General features: G+C 37.0%; 1 protein-coding gene across 5 annotated transcripts in view; it reads left to right on the top strand.

Moving 5' to 3' along the window:
- The window catches only part of cdc7 (cell division cycle 7), a 30,578-nt gene extending 20,862 nt beyond the window's left edge, over positions 1 to 9,716 (top strand). For all 5 annotated transcript variants that reach the window (NM_001016581.2, XM_012961115.3, XM_012961117.3 and 2 more), the window contains 2 exon segments: positions 7,011 to 7,160; positions 9,228 to 9,716. In NM_001016581.2, coding sequence (NP_001016581.1) covers positions 7,011 to 7,160; positions 9,228 to 9,610 — 533 coding nt within the window. In that variant the 3' untranslated portion in view covers positions 9,611 to 9,716.
- Positions 9,717 to 14,393: the final 4,677 nt, after the last annotated feature.

Raw genomic sequence — 14,393 nt, 5'->3', positions numbered from 1 at the left:
ATCATACGTTATTGTAAACATTTTTTACAAATAAATAACTGCTAAGTGGGGTGTGATTATTCAGCCCCCTGAGTCAATAATTTGTAGAACCACCTTTTGCTGCAATTACAGCTGCCAGTCTTTTAGGGTATGTCTCTACCAGCTTTGCACATCTACAGACTGAAATCCTTGCCCATTCTTCTTTGCAAAACAGCTCCAGCTCAGTCAGATTAGATGGACAGCGTTTGTGAACAGCAGTTTTCAGATCTTGCCACAGATTCTCGATTGGATTTAGATCTGGACTTTGACTAGGCCATTCTAACACATGGATATGTTTTGTTTTAAACCGTTCCATTGTTGCCCTGGCTTTATGTTTAGGGTTGTTGTCCTGCTGGAAGGTGAACCTCCGCCCCAGTCTCAAGTCTTTTGCAGACTCTAAGAGGTTTTCTTCCAAGATTGCACTGTATTTGGCTCCATCCATCTTCCCATCAACTCTGACCAGCTTCCCTGTCCCTGCTGAAGAGAAGCACCCCCAGAGCATGATGATGCTGCCACCACCATATTTGACAGTGGGGATGGTGTGTTCAGAGTGATGTGCAGTGTTCGCTTTCCGCCACACATAGCGTTTTGCATTTTGGCCAAAAAGTTCCATTTTGGTCTCATCTGACCAGAGCACCTTCTTCCACATGTTTGCTGTGTCCCCCACATGGCTTGTGGCAAACTGCAAATGGGACTTCTTATGGTTTTCTGTTAACAATGGCTTTCTTCTTGCCACTCTTCCATAAAGGCCAACTTTGTGCAGTGCACAACTAATAGTTGTCCTATGGACAGATTCCCCCACCTGAGCTGTAGATCTCTGCAGCTCGTCCAGAGTCACCATGGGCCTCTTGGCTGCATTTCTGATCATTTGTTGCTCCCAATATTCTCTTAGACAACCTCTGAGGCCGTCACAGAGCAGCTGTATTTGTACTGACATTAGATTACACACAGGTGCACTCTATTTAGTCATTCGCACTCATCAGGCAATGTCTATGGGCAGCTGACTGCACTCAGGGGGCTGAATAATTACGCACACCCCACTTTGCAGTTATTTATTTGTAAAAAATGTTTGGAATCATGTATGATTTTCGTTCCATTTCTCACGTGTACACCACTTTGTATTGGTCTTTCACGTGGAATTCCAATAAAATTGATTCATGTTTGTGGCTGTAATGTGACAAAATGTGGAAAAGTTCAAAGGGGCCGAATACTTTTGCAAGCCACTGTATACACCCTATTTACACACTGTTTGCACCAGTATGCTAGTTGAGGCTACTTTGATCAGTTGTGTGTTAAACATACAGGGCACATTGACTCAAGGGAGTGCTGTAATTTAGGGCAATATCTCATACCATGTTTTCCTGAGTGTAGAGAAAAGGGCAAATAGCTCCTGTCCCATGTCTGCTCTGGGGAGGCAGATTGTACACTGACAGATCCTGTGCCAGTCAGTGCTTACTTAAAGGGATATTGTGATGGTTTATATGGTATACTTTTTATTTATAAATTACACTGTTTACATAGCTAATAATTTACTCTACAATTGAAAATTTTATTTTTAAAACCAACAAATGTATTTTTTATTTTTTTTAGTTGTAATAGTGTGTGTGTGTAGGCAGCCATCTCAGCACATTGTTTCTCCTACTCCATGTAACTGGAGGAGTCATGAGCTGGACTTGTCAGAGCACAAGTCACATGGCTATGGCATCCTGGGAAATGAAGAATATTGCAAGCCCCATGTGAAGTTTAAACATTAAATATGAAAAAAATTGCACTTTTAAAAAACAATTTTAATGCAGCATTCTGCCAGGCCATTTCTCTGCTGGTGTATCTACCCCACCAGTGAAAACACACTTCCCTTACATGTGCCCTGAGGTGGTGGTACTTCCAGGGCATATTGTGCATATCTCTGGCTTGCATCTAATGAATCACACATTAATACAATTTCTGGCAATGTGGCCATTGGTGCACTAGGAATGACTTGGATGCTATTTTGTGTTGTCATTAGAAAATCACAAGCCCACTATGCTTTATGGTGTTTGCTTATTGCTGTGTGCTCAAAATATGTATTGGCAGAGACCAGACAATATTGTTCTGGTTAGGCACAATTTATTGTCACTTAAAAAATATTTAAAAATCTAATGCGGTTAAACCTGATTTCTATCGTAGAACAGATTATTCACTTTTTCAGCATGTACTGCATAGAATCTTGAATCTGTATAACTGGTTCTACCATTTGTAACACATTCGGCAATAAGGGCATGCGTTAAAGCAGTTTATAAACAGGCATCAAATTTCAGTGTTCTGCGGTTCCTAAGATTAGGTAATTGGTGAGAAGTTTATGCAAGTAGATTACAAAGAAGATCAGACAGTTTTTTGTAGTTAAGGAGTTGATATGAATAGAGTGAAATAATTTGTGTCTGTTTGAGTAGAAACACAGCCATTTCCTCAGCCTACAGGTTTATGAGCAAAGCAATGCCGTTCGTTTTATGGGCAACAAAGCACAGTTCATGTAATCGAGTGACTGAAGAGCAATATAAAACGGTACTAGCAGCTGACAGTTTTGTGAGCACAGCATGCAGAATATATGGTTACTCAGCTGGTTGTATAAGCAGTGTGAAGATATTCAGCTGAAAGTGACATGTTTGTGAGCAACAGTCTATTCTCTTTGGGCTTTACAGTATGTATTTAACGTACATTGCCCAACTCAGCAGATATATGCAGCACTTTAGTATTAATCAATTTTCTCTATTCATCCTTAGATAGCGCAGGAACAGAAGGGTTTATTCTCCTTAGGAGGCAGAGCTGTATTTAAAAATTACTTTTGATTTAACTTTTCCTTTCTCTTTCCCGGTCTCACTTAAATTGGCATGACTTAACCCTGCTCCTGTTTTCACTCACAGCTCCTCCTCAGCCTGTCAGGCTTGCTCCTTCATTCAGGCTGTACTCACTAACAGCTCTCTCTTCCTTTTGTTTTTGTCGCAACGCTGGTCCTTTACAACTAGGAATGTTTCAGGGGGTACTCTTTTACACTAGCCCTTGTTTTCATGTTATTTGACAGTTGATAACTTTTTTGCCATAAAAATAAATTTTAATTTTTTAATTTTTTTTTTTTGCTGGGAAGTAATTGGATTATTAAAGGGACCACAATTGTATTTTTAGTCTTGAGAAATAGCAGCACTACACTAATTTATTTGCCATTTGGAAGGCATATGGGAAAGCTTAAACTTTCCTTACTAAAATAAAGTCCCATTTTGTGTAAATAAAAATGACAGGGTGCAAATTTAGTAATATGTTACCACACAGAACGTAATGAATTAAGTATTTTTAATCATTTCAACATTGTCCCTGGAAAAATGAATATAATTTCTTCATGTGTCTGCTTTTAACCATTTCTCTGCCAACAACAAAAAAATGTTTTTTAGTGAATGAAAAAAAGTGTGTGTGTGTGTATATGTATATATAATGTATGTAAGTAAGAGAGAAATGACGGCACTCACAGGGATTTTCACACAGACAATATCAGGTGAAATAAGAAAGAGGTTTTATTCAGTCCAAAGTTTCAGTTCCTAAATGGAACTTTTGTCCCTGAAAGTTGCTACAATTTCATTTTCTTTCTATGTGCAAACATAGTTTTTGGTCTGAAAATTTGTAAATGTAATTGTACCTGAAAGCAGTATTGATCTCTCTGTTCTCTTGTTCTGCCTCACTGAACTATATAACAGAAGTGACGTCTCACCCTGGTCTGTCAATCAGCTGCTTCAGGAGTCAGAACTAGAAGTGCATCCAATGAAAATGACAGTCAGATACTGCTTTCAATAGCAATTACAAAAATTATAATTTCTTTTCTATCCTGTAATAAAGGCAGCCAATACCTGATCAGCTGGTAAAGCAGTATCAAATCGAAAACATTATGTACATGTGACTAATAATTTTCTTTCAACTGCTCTGAAAAATTGGCAGTTCTGCATCAGCTACTGATGTAACTTCAGTGCTGCAGGGGAATTCGCCTGAGATTAAACAGGTGATTTTGCACATTCAGGGATGCATTTATGGGGGCCATGGCTACACACAACACGAAAAGGCTCTATGAGCTAAAATAGAGTAATTCCCACAGGAGGGAAAAACAGCTTGTTAGAAGTGAGCAACACACAATTACGAGGCAGTGTGACAAAAAGGATAAGGAAACCCTAACCAGATTTGCACTGGAACCATGGGTGTCTGGTTGCTATCTGACAATATCAATATAGAGGAGCAGAAATTTATAAGATGGTGGATGGTAGCAATTTTGTCAGATTATGTCTTTTAGATTTTTATCTTTCATTGCCTCATACTTGCAATATATATTGTTTCATTAAACTGAAGCATATACAGTGCTTTACTAAAGTATTCACCCTCTTGGCCTTTTTTAATGTTTTGTTACATACCAACCTGTTGTTTTTAATGTTTGTTGATCTCATTTTATGTGATGAATTTGCTCAAAATATTCTTAGTTGGTGAAGTGAAAATATAGAAAAATATATACAAACAAAAGAATAAAAAAAAAAAAAAAAAGACTGAAATTTGGCATGTGCATATGTATTCACCCCCTTTGCCATGAAACCCCTTAAAAAGTCCTGGTGCAACCAATTACCTTCAAAAGTCATGAAATTAAAGGAACAGTAACACTAAAAAATAAAAATGTTTTAAAATAATTAAAATATAATGTACTGTTGCCCTGCACTGGTAGAAGTTGCGTGTTTGCTTCAGAAAGACTACTATAGTTAATAGAAATAGCTGCTGTGTAGCCATGGGGGCAGCCATTTAAATTGAAAGAAGGAGAAAAGGCACAGGTTACATAAGAAGATACCAGATAAACTGTGTAGAATACAATGGGAATCTATGCTACTTATCTGTTATCTGCTTAGTAACCTGTGCCTTTTCTCCTTTTTTCAATTTAAATGGCTGCCCCCATGGCTACACAGCAGGGTATTTATATAACTGCAGTAGTGTTTATGAAGAAAACACACAACTTTTACCAGGGCAGAGCAATAGTATATAATATATTAATTATTTTTATACACTTTCATTTTTTGGTGTTACTGTTCCTTTAAAGGAGAATGCAAGTCAAAATTTAAAAAGCATACTGCCCAATAGTCCTCCTATTTAGTAAAAACGCCACACTTTTGGCTCACCAAATCAGCCTACAGGAAGGAGATTTCAGTGATGTCACTGTAGTCTTCACACTGCTGTAGGCTGCCAGCATCATATCTCAGAGAAACAAGCAGGGATCTGGGAATTTAGATATGCAGTAAGTACTTAAAAAGAATGCCTTTTAATTTACTTTTAATTTATATTAACCTTTCCTTGTCCTTTGAGTCCTTCTGTGTGCAGTCTAAGGGGCGTATTTATTATGCTGTGTAAAACTAATTCGCCGAAAAAATGGAGTAAAAAGCTGTGAAAAATAAATGGAAATGATAGCGGTCTGAACTGATATTACTCCGTTATTTTCCATAAGTTCCGATGGAAGAAAAACGCGTACAAAATTACGCCGATTTTACGCAGTTTTTACACGCAAAGCCTGGCGATGTGTGGCAAATTTTCTCACCGTTTTTTACACAGCATAATAAATATGCCCCTTAGTGTCACATGAACTGTCAGTATAAACACACCCTTTCTGAAAGGCCCCAGAGGCTTCAACACCACTAAGCAAGAGGCATCACACCATGAAGACCAAGGAGCTCTCCAAAGAAGTCAGGGACAAAGTTGTTGAGAAGTACAAGTCAGGGTTGAGTTATATCCAAATCTTCGAGGATTCCCGGAGCACCAACAAATCCATCATCTTCAAATGGAAAGAACATAGTACCACAACAAACCTGCCAAGAGAGGGCCATTAATCAGAGAGGCAGCACAGAGACCAAAGGTAACCCTGAAGGAATTCCACAGCAGTGACTGGAGTATCTGTCCACAGGACCACAATAAGCCGTACACTCCATATAGCTGGGCTTTATAGAAGAGTGTCCAGAAATAAGCCATTACTTAACGTTAAAAATTAGAAGGCACGTTTTAAGTTTGCCAAAAGACATGCGGGTGACTCCCCAAATATACGGAGGAAGGTACTCTGGTTAGATGAGACTAAAATTGAACTTTTCGGCCACCAAGGAAGATGCTATGTCTGGTGCAAATCCAACACATCCCATCACCCCAAGAACACCATCGCCACAGTGAAACATGGTGGTGGCAGCATCTTGCTGTGGGGATGCTTTTCAGCAGCAGGGACTGGGAAACCGGTCCGAGTCGAGGGAAAGGTGGATGGTGCTTAAATACAGGGGTATTCTTGAGCAAAACCTGTGTCAGTCTGCCTATGATTTGAGACTGGGACGGAGGTTCACCTTCTAGCAGGACAATGACCAGAAGCATACTGCGAAAGCAACACATGGTTTAAGGGGAAACGTTTAAATGTGTTTAAATGGCCTAGTGAAAGTCTAGACCTCAATCCAACTGAGAATCTGTGGTCAGACTTGAAGATTGCTGTTCACAAGTGAAAACCATCCAACATAAAGGAGCTGAAGCAGTTTTGCCTTGAGGAATGGGCAAAAATCCCAGGGCAAGCTCATAGAGACTTATCCAGAGCGACTTACAGCTGTAGTTGCTGCAAAAGGTGGCTCTACAAAGTACTGACTTCATGCACGCTGAAGTTTTCTGTTATTTTGTCCTGTATATCTTTAAAGTTGTAGGCATGTTCTGTAAATGAAATGGTGCAAACTCTCAAAACAATCCATTTTAATTCCAGGTTGTTAGGCAAAAAAACATGAAAAATGCCAAGGGGGGTGAATACTTTAGCAAAGCACTGTATTTATATTTATTTGTTATATCCATATATCAAGTATTTTATTAACTTTATATGTCAATGTTAGTTTTTAATATTAGACAATTCGAAAATTACCTGTTAGGGCTTCTTATACTCTGAACATTTTTTATGTATTTGCTTTTTAAGCTCACTTAATTTTTTACAGCAATTGACATGTGGTCTGCAGGCATCATCTTTCTTTCTTTACTAAGCGGAAGATATCATTTTTTTAATGCTGCGGATGATATGAATGCTTTGGCCCAGATTATGACGATTCGTGGATCTAAGGAGACAATACAAGCTTCTAAATGTTTTGGTATGTAAAATATGCCATATAATTATGACAAAAGTAAAATTCTCTAATACAAATGTTCTCTTTTTGCTTGATTGTTTGTGGGCTAACTTCACACATTACAGTATTACAGAGTGAACAATTAAAACACTTAGGAGCTGATTTACTCATGTGCGAATCTGAATCACAAAATCCGATCATTTCTGGTGATTGCAAATGTCACAAAAATTATTTTTGTTTGAATACGAAAATATCGTACATACTGCTCCGAATTACGGAAAGCCCGTCTCCTATAGACTTTATTTTAATCAAATAATTCAGAATTTTAAAACTGATTTCTTTTTTCTCTGTAGTAATAAAACACTACCTTGTAATTGATCCCAACGAAGATATAATTAACCCTTACTGGATGCAAAACAATTCTATTGGATTTAATTATTGCTTTATTGTTTTTTTTAGTAGACTTAAGGTATGGAGATCCAAATTACGGAAAGACCCCTTATCCGGAATACCCTTGGTCCTGTGCATTCTTGATAACAGGTCCTATACCTGTAATTGTAACCAATTGTACTTTGATAAATGGGCCCCTTAGAGTAATTACATAAAAATATTTTAAGGGCAGGGAAGGCTGAATTCTAAAACTTATATCTTAGGCACCCCGACCAACTAGGGCTGAGGACACAAATATACAAATTTAATTTCTTACTGCTTTACCTTACCTTCACTTATCATTTTTGCTCTTAAAATGTATTTTCTAAGAAGTTTCCAGAGAGGTCATATATCCTCAAGAAATTCTTGAAAGTATTTCACACTGATACCAGAGTAATATGTTCTCACTTGCCAGAGGAATAAGACAATAATTCCCATTATTCTGTTTGCCTTGTAATTGAGCCCTTGGCTCTCATTAGGCAATCTCTCCTAGATCAAGGAAGCACAATACAAGAAACAAGAAATTGCAGATCCTAAAAAATCGACTACTGTGCCTCTTGGGGTACCATACCCAATAGACCCCAACCACCCATTAGGCTTACCTTTCAATATTCCCTTGGTTTGGGTGCACCAATTTAAATATATTGTCACAGTGCATTTGACCTGGGCAAATATGAATATGAAGTTGCCTGCAGGGGAAAACTTTGTACGACTTCAGAATACCGAAGCAATGCAAAGGGATTTCCACCAGCGACTCCTATTATTGCCGGTGGAAAACCATTTTTAGAGGGATAGTCGCCCACAACAGCAGAAATCTATCACAGGCGACCAAACTGCTCCGTGGTTTCTTACCCTAAGAGCTAAAAGGAAAGGAAAAGTAATTGTCTGCTATATGATTGACAGTTTGGATTTTTAAATGCCTTTGTAATGGATATGATTGTGTTAATAAAAAAGGAACTTGGGTCTTGTGTTTAATTTAAATAGAACTTTTATTATACAGCTTTTTAGGTCTGGGAGACATGTTCCTTTTAATCTAGCCATTCATTTAAAGATCTTCTTTGGTGTGTGTGCAGATGTTGATTTGGCCTCCAGGACCCTTTAGGTCCTCTTCCATCTGATCGTTACACAACCCTATAGTTCCTATACAGGCCCGTTAGGAGAGGATTGTGTCAGTGGGCCCAAGGTGCTATTCATTTGATGCTTTAATTTGCCTGATAGAGTTATGGCCGCTCCCCAGATAGATATCATTTGGACAGCATATTATTGTGGCCCCATACATTTGACATTAAGCCACCAACTACATTTTAAGTGGCCAAGCTTTAATTTAATTTGATGTCTGGTTAAAATTGTTTAGATTCTGGCCTAATCTTAAGATGATTCATTGTAAGATAAGAACTTAGAATACACTACTCTTTGTCCGCACATCTGTGTTTTGAAATATTTGCCCATATTTTCCAAGTTAAATACTAGATTACTAGTACTAGATTGCATTATGTTATCTAGCTGCTTAGTTCAGTTTAGATGGTTTTATTTGTACATTGTGTACACTTGTTTGTTACAATGACATACATCTTCAACTAATTCCCACTTCACTTTTTTATGTTATATATGGTTATAAAAACCTTAATGATTAAATATCTTAAAATGTCTTTTTTATCATAGGTAAAAATTTGCTTTGTAGTAAAGAACTTCCTTCAAAGGACTTAAAAACTCTGTGTGAAGGGTTGAGAAGTGCAGTCCTTCTTCCAAATGGTGATCAACATGACATACAAAAACAAAGGGCTGCTTTACAAATGCAGATAATGGAAAATCAAGATGGATGGTTTTCACCAGAATCGTCTAATATAACTCATGCTTCTTCTATGGTTGCTAGTTGTGTGTCTGCACCTGATAATATGGATATTGAACAATCTAATCATAATGGGTGGGATAGAGTCCCAAATGAGGCTTATCATCTATTAGACAGACTTCTTGATATGAATCCAGCAACAAGAATTACGGCGGAAGAAGCTTTAATACATCCACTTTTTAAAAACATGAGGTAATGTGTTGTCACCTTCTGCTTGTACTGCCAAGAATAAGGAAAATATTTCAAATTTTTGTATTATAGGTTTATTTTTAAATTATTTAAATAAATTCTCATTTTTGTAACTGGTCTTTTCTATGATGTGTTTACATTTGGTTATGAGTCATGTAATTCTTCATACAGCAACCTGTCTACTTATCTACTAATGGTGCTCTGGGTAAATGTGTCGTATTTTTTTCTCTCTGAGACAATGCTTCCTGGTGTAAGCAAGGTTGTAGGCTGGTACACTTCTGGTAATTCTTATTGTAACTTTGAATCCAATCTTTTCTTCCTCGAGGACAGCTCCAATTCTGCCCACATCCTCTGGCCTGTTTAAAGGAGTTGTTCTCTTTTTTTGTAACTTTTTTTATTTTGAAGAGAATAATACTGAGAAAATGTTCATTCATTTTTTATTTGTAGTTTTTTTTTAGTTATTTCGTGAAATAAACTTGGCTTTTCAGCAGCGTTCTTGCTGCTAGGGTCTGAATTACCTTAGTAACCAGTGATTTGAATGAGAGACTGGTTTATGAACAGGAGAGGACCTAAATAGAAAAATAATTTAGAAAAAGTAACAATAACACTGTAGCCTCACAGAGTAATGGTTTTTTGACTGCTGGGGTCAGTGACCCCCATTTGAGTCAGAAGATGACAAATAATTTAAAATCTATTAAAAAATAAGTAATGAAGGCCATTTTAAAAATTGCTTAGAATTGCCCATTGTATAACATACTAAAAGTTAATTTAAATGTAAACCACTACTTTAAGATTGTAATATAAATGATGTTTCTATGAGGCTTATTTATTATGCTGTGTAAAATTAGATTAACAGAAAAAAACAATGCAAAAAGCTGTATAAAATAAATGGAGAAGTTTGCTGTCTGAATGGCAGATTTTATGCTGTAAACTTCCATAACTTCCGACAAGAGAAAAACACTTAAAAAAAAAAAAAAAACTAAGCCAATTTTACGCCATTTTTTACAAGGGGAAGCCTGCCAATATGTGGTGAATTTTGTCCCTGTTTTTTACACAGCACAATGAATCTGCCCCTATGTGTCACTTTGGTGCCATCTACAATTGTGTTGCAAATAAAACTGCTCAGAGCCAGTTTAAGATACCAGTGTGTCCATGGCAAAGATCTTATTGATTGGAGCCCACATCTGAACCAATAAACATGTAACAGCCTAGCCTACGAAGAAGAAAATCTGTGCTTACTAAAGTAGAAAAGTAAAGAAAGTAAAAAAGAAATGGAATGGTTGTTGAGCTCTTTGAGCTGATTAAAAAAAAAAGCAGGCTGCTTCAGTCATAAGCTATAATAGATGAAAGGTCTGGCCGCATTGATGTGGTCTTCTTAAGATGGATGTGCATAGGCCCCTATTATTATTCGAACAGCCAAATTAACCAATCTGTCTGATTTGGCTCACCATGTGTAATTAAATAGTGAGAGCTATGACCCTTTTGATTTCATATATGCTTAATTGTCCTGCAAAATCCCTATCACAATATAAAATGTATGTACTGGTACTTGGATCTTGAAATGTTAGGGTTCACATTTAGTAGAAATTGATCACTGGCCAGCTACGGCCAGGCCTAAAAAGATAACATATCTGAACATACAACTCTGTTCACTGAAAAATGTGTCTGGCTCTTGGAAATTAGTTTCCATGTAATGTTTAAATATGATATTTAAAGATACCAAAAGAATACTATTGCAGTAAACAGTGTTGTGTAAAGTTAATATTAAGTGGAGAATTCTCTTGCTCATAAACATAAAGTTGGGCTCCTGTATGAGTGCAAAGAGCTAAATGGACTAACAATTCAGCATTATTTGATGCTATTCAAAAAATACACTTACTTTTGGAATAAGTCCCAAGGTATAAGGTGTGTGTATGGAAGCAAGAATCTTTATGAAAAATGTTTGAGTACAAGCCTTTGTGGGCATTGTAACTCTTTGAATTGTGCTTGTGTTCATAAATTAGTCTTAAAGGGGAACTCTGGCTTTGGAACCAAAATTTGGAACCACACAACACAGAAACCACTAATATACCTATAACCGTAACCTGTTTCTTCGAACAGTATGAATAAATAACATATTTATATGCTGAAAAAAGTTTCTGCACGTCCTCTCCCAATTACTCCACATGGAGGTTCTTCTTTTTCTTCGAACAGTATGAATAAATAACATATTTATATGCTGAAAAACAGTACTTCTCTTTCTGTATCATTTAAACATTTTAAAATCCTTACGGGAAGAAGGGACTAAAACATTGATGTTAGAAAGTTCAAACTTCTTCACAGCTTACATGCAGGAACTACATAACCCACAATGCATTGCACTGTGATATTCCTTTCCATATTGGTATTACATGTGTAGGGAATTGTGGGATGTAAAGGATGCGGACTAAAGGCAGGCTGAGGACACTTGACTACTGTTTTTTTATTTTTTTTCGAGTCTCAAAGTAGTCAGTCAGATCAGCAGCTGAACAGGGGGCTAGGCTTAGCCCAAACCATATTAAAAATCATGAAAAGGCTGCATTTTATTATTTTATGTATACTTCAAAGTTGCTTGAAATTGTGTTTACATTTGAAAAACTTAAGTTGTGTTTGGGCAAAAAACTACTTTGTGAGTACATACTTGCCTTTTTATGTTTTTTGGGGTTTTTTTAATGTCCTGTGGTTTATTGTTATGTTACAAGAACATTATCCTCCTTCTAGAAAGCATGCTAGCTATTCAAACAACTCTAAACTGTGCATAAAATAACAAATGGCCCACTTGGCCCATCCCCTGAAGCTCTTCAATGGCCATTAACAAAAGCAAGGATATTAGGTGCTGTGGACCCACCCACAAAAAATAAGGCACCCCACAAATTATAATCAAAAGCAAATGTAATATCAACTATATAAATCTAGCCAGGGAGATGTGTTTAGCCTGGTAGGAAATTGTAATTTAGCATAAACAAGTAAAAAGATGTGTATGTGGAACAGTTGGTTCAAGTCTAGAGTAAGAAAGATGTTTACTCTCAGATTCTCTCAAATGTTTCCATATAAGGGGAAAATGCTTTTTATCAGAGTTGTGGATGAAAAGGTGATTATTGTATAATCACACTTATTTGGCTTGAAATCTTTGCAAGAGTTACTAAGTGTTGTTAATTAAGTACTTTTTTTGGCATGAAATGCTAGAGATAAATGATTGCAGATGTCAGTGTATTGATTGCATAAAATGTTGAAACCCACAATACCCTGGGGCCCATATCTTAGTAATTTCTGCTGTTTATGTAATTCAGCACAGCACGTCACTGAAATTTTATTTATCTAAAGAAACCGTGGCCAGATTTGGCAGGCTTTGCTGTCTGCCAGTGCCTGCAGATGTATTGTTTCTTCTGCACTAACTCGCACTGCCTGCGGTTTCACAAACCTAAAATCCCAACTTCCCAGTGGGTTTTTTTTGTGTGTAATAGCTTTGTAAACTGCATTTGTATGTTCTTTTTCATAACTAGTGAGCAGTTTAACTTACAGGTACAGCTGTATACAATGTGGAATTTCCCTGAAATTATGCAAATTGTTGCACTTAAGGTAATTAGCATATTTTTTGTCAAATGAATTCTTCCTAATTGCAGGAATATATGCATATTACAGATATTCTGTACTTGCGTTTAACTGTGAAATAGTCATTTGACCTTTCATCTTTACACCAATGTATATAAGTTGAATTCATTAAAACCTCCCAACAGACCATGTTTCCAGTATGTTTCCATGTTTTTTAGCAGTAAAAAAAAGTCTGGTTTGTAGCAATTATGCTTTGCTACGCAAGGGTATTTTTAGATATTGTGTTACCCACAATCTCTGGGAGGCAACAAAACGCCCTTGTTCCCTTGCTCTTAAAGTAACACGCACCATTTTTTTTACATCATCTCAGTAAACGGAATTTATCTTGAAAATATGCATAAGATGCCTTTGTCATAACGAAGGCAATGATAAGGTAGCAATTTTAAATAGGTATTCATTTTATAACCAGTATTTAGGATAGCATTGATAGGTTTCCTCTATATACTGTAAAGAACAGGTTTGTCTCTGACTCAACCCCACCCCTGTTAGGCAGTCAGAATAGCTCAGGCCTTCCCCAAACCTTCCCTACTCACCCAGCTCTTGCCTGTATCCTGGAGCCCTCTTGGTTTTCTAGCATGCAATTCTCTTCCCATTACAGCAGAAGGGCATGCATTTTATAGTAGCAAGGTAACTGTGAATACCCTAGTGGGGAGGGTATGTCTCTACCAGAATTCTTTGAGGCAAAGAGTATGAGGGATTGTGTTCAATTATTTACTACATTATCTATATGTCCCCCACAGAGACTTTTACATTTGTTCTAGGGATTTTAACCACCTCTACCATTCCCTTATGGTGGCATATACAGAACATATTCTAGGCATAAAACTTAGAAGTACTCCATGTATATGCTAGTTCATTTATGCAGGGTAAGTGGCCAGCGGCTTGTTGCAACTCCACACACTTCTAACTGTTGCTCCCAGTGGTGTCTAGTAAAATAGCCATTGTTTGGAGAGTTATGCGAAAGTTGAAGGTAAAACCCAATTCTATTTGCAAAAACAAAACAAGCCAAAACCAGTGCTGGAATTTAAATGACTCAGATCAATGTTAATGGACAGGTAATGGATTATAATCATAGTTAGCCTTATTCGAATATTATTCAACATACAGTTTTGATCAGTATAAAATGTGCCCATGTGGAGTTGTTGCATGTTTGTGTACCA

This window comes from Xenopus tropicalis, chromosome 4, assembly GCF_000004195.4.
Source record: "Xenopus tropicalis strain Nigerian chromosome 4, UCB_Xtro_10.0, whole genome shotgun sequence".
NCBI classification, from domain to species: Eukaryota; Metazoa; Chordata; class Amphibia; order Anura; family Pipidae; genus Xenopus; species Xenopus tropicalis.
This window is presented reverse-complemented; position numbering and strand designations above follow the sequence as displayed.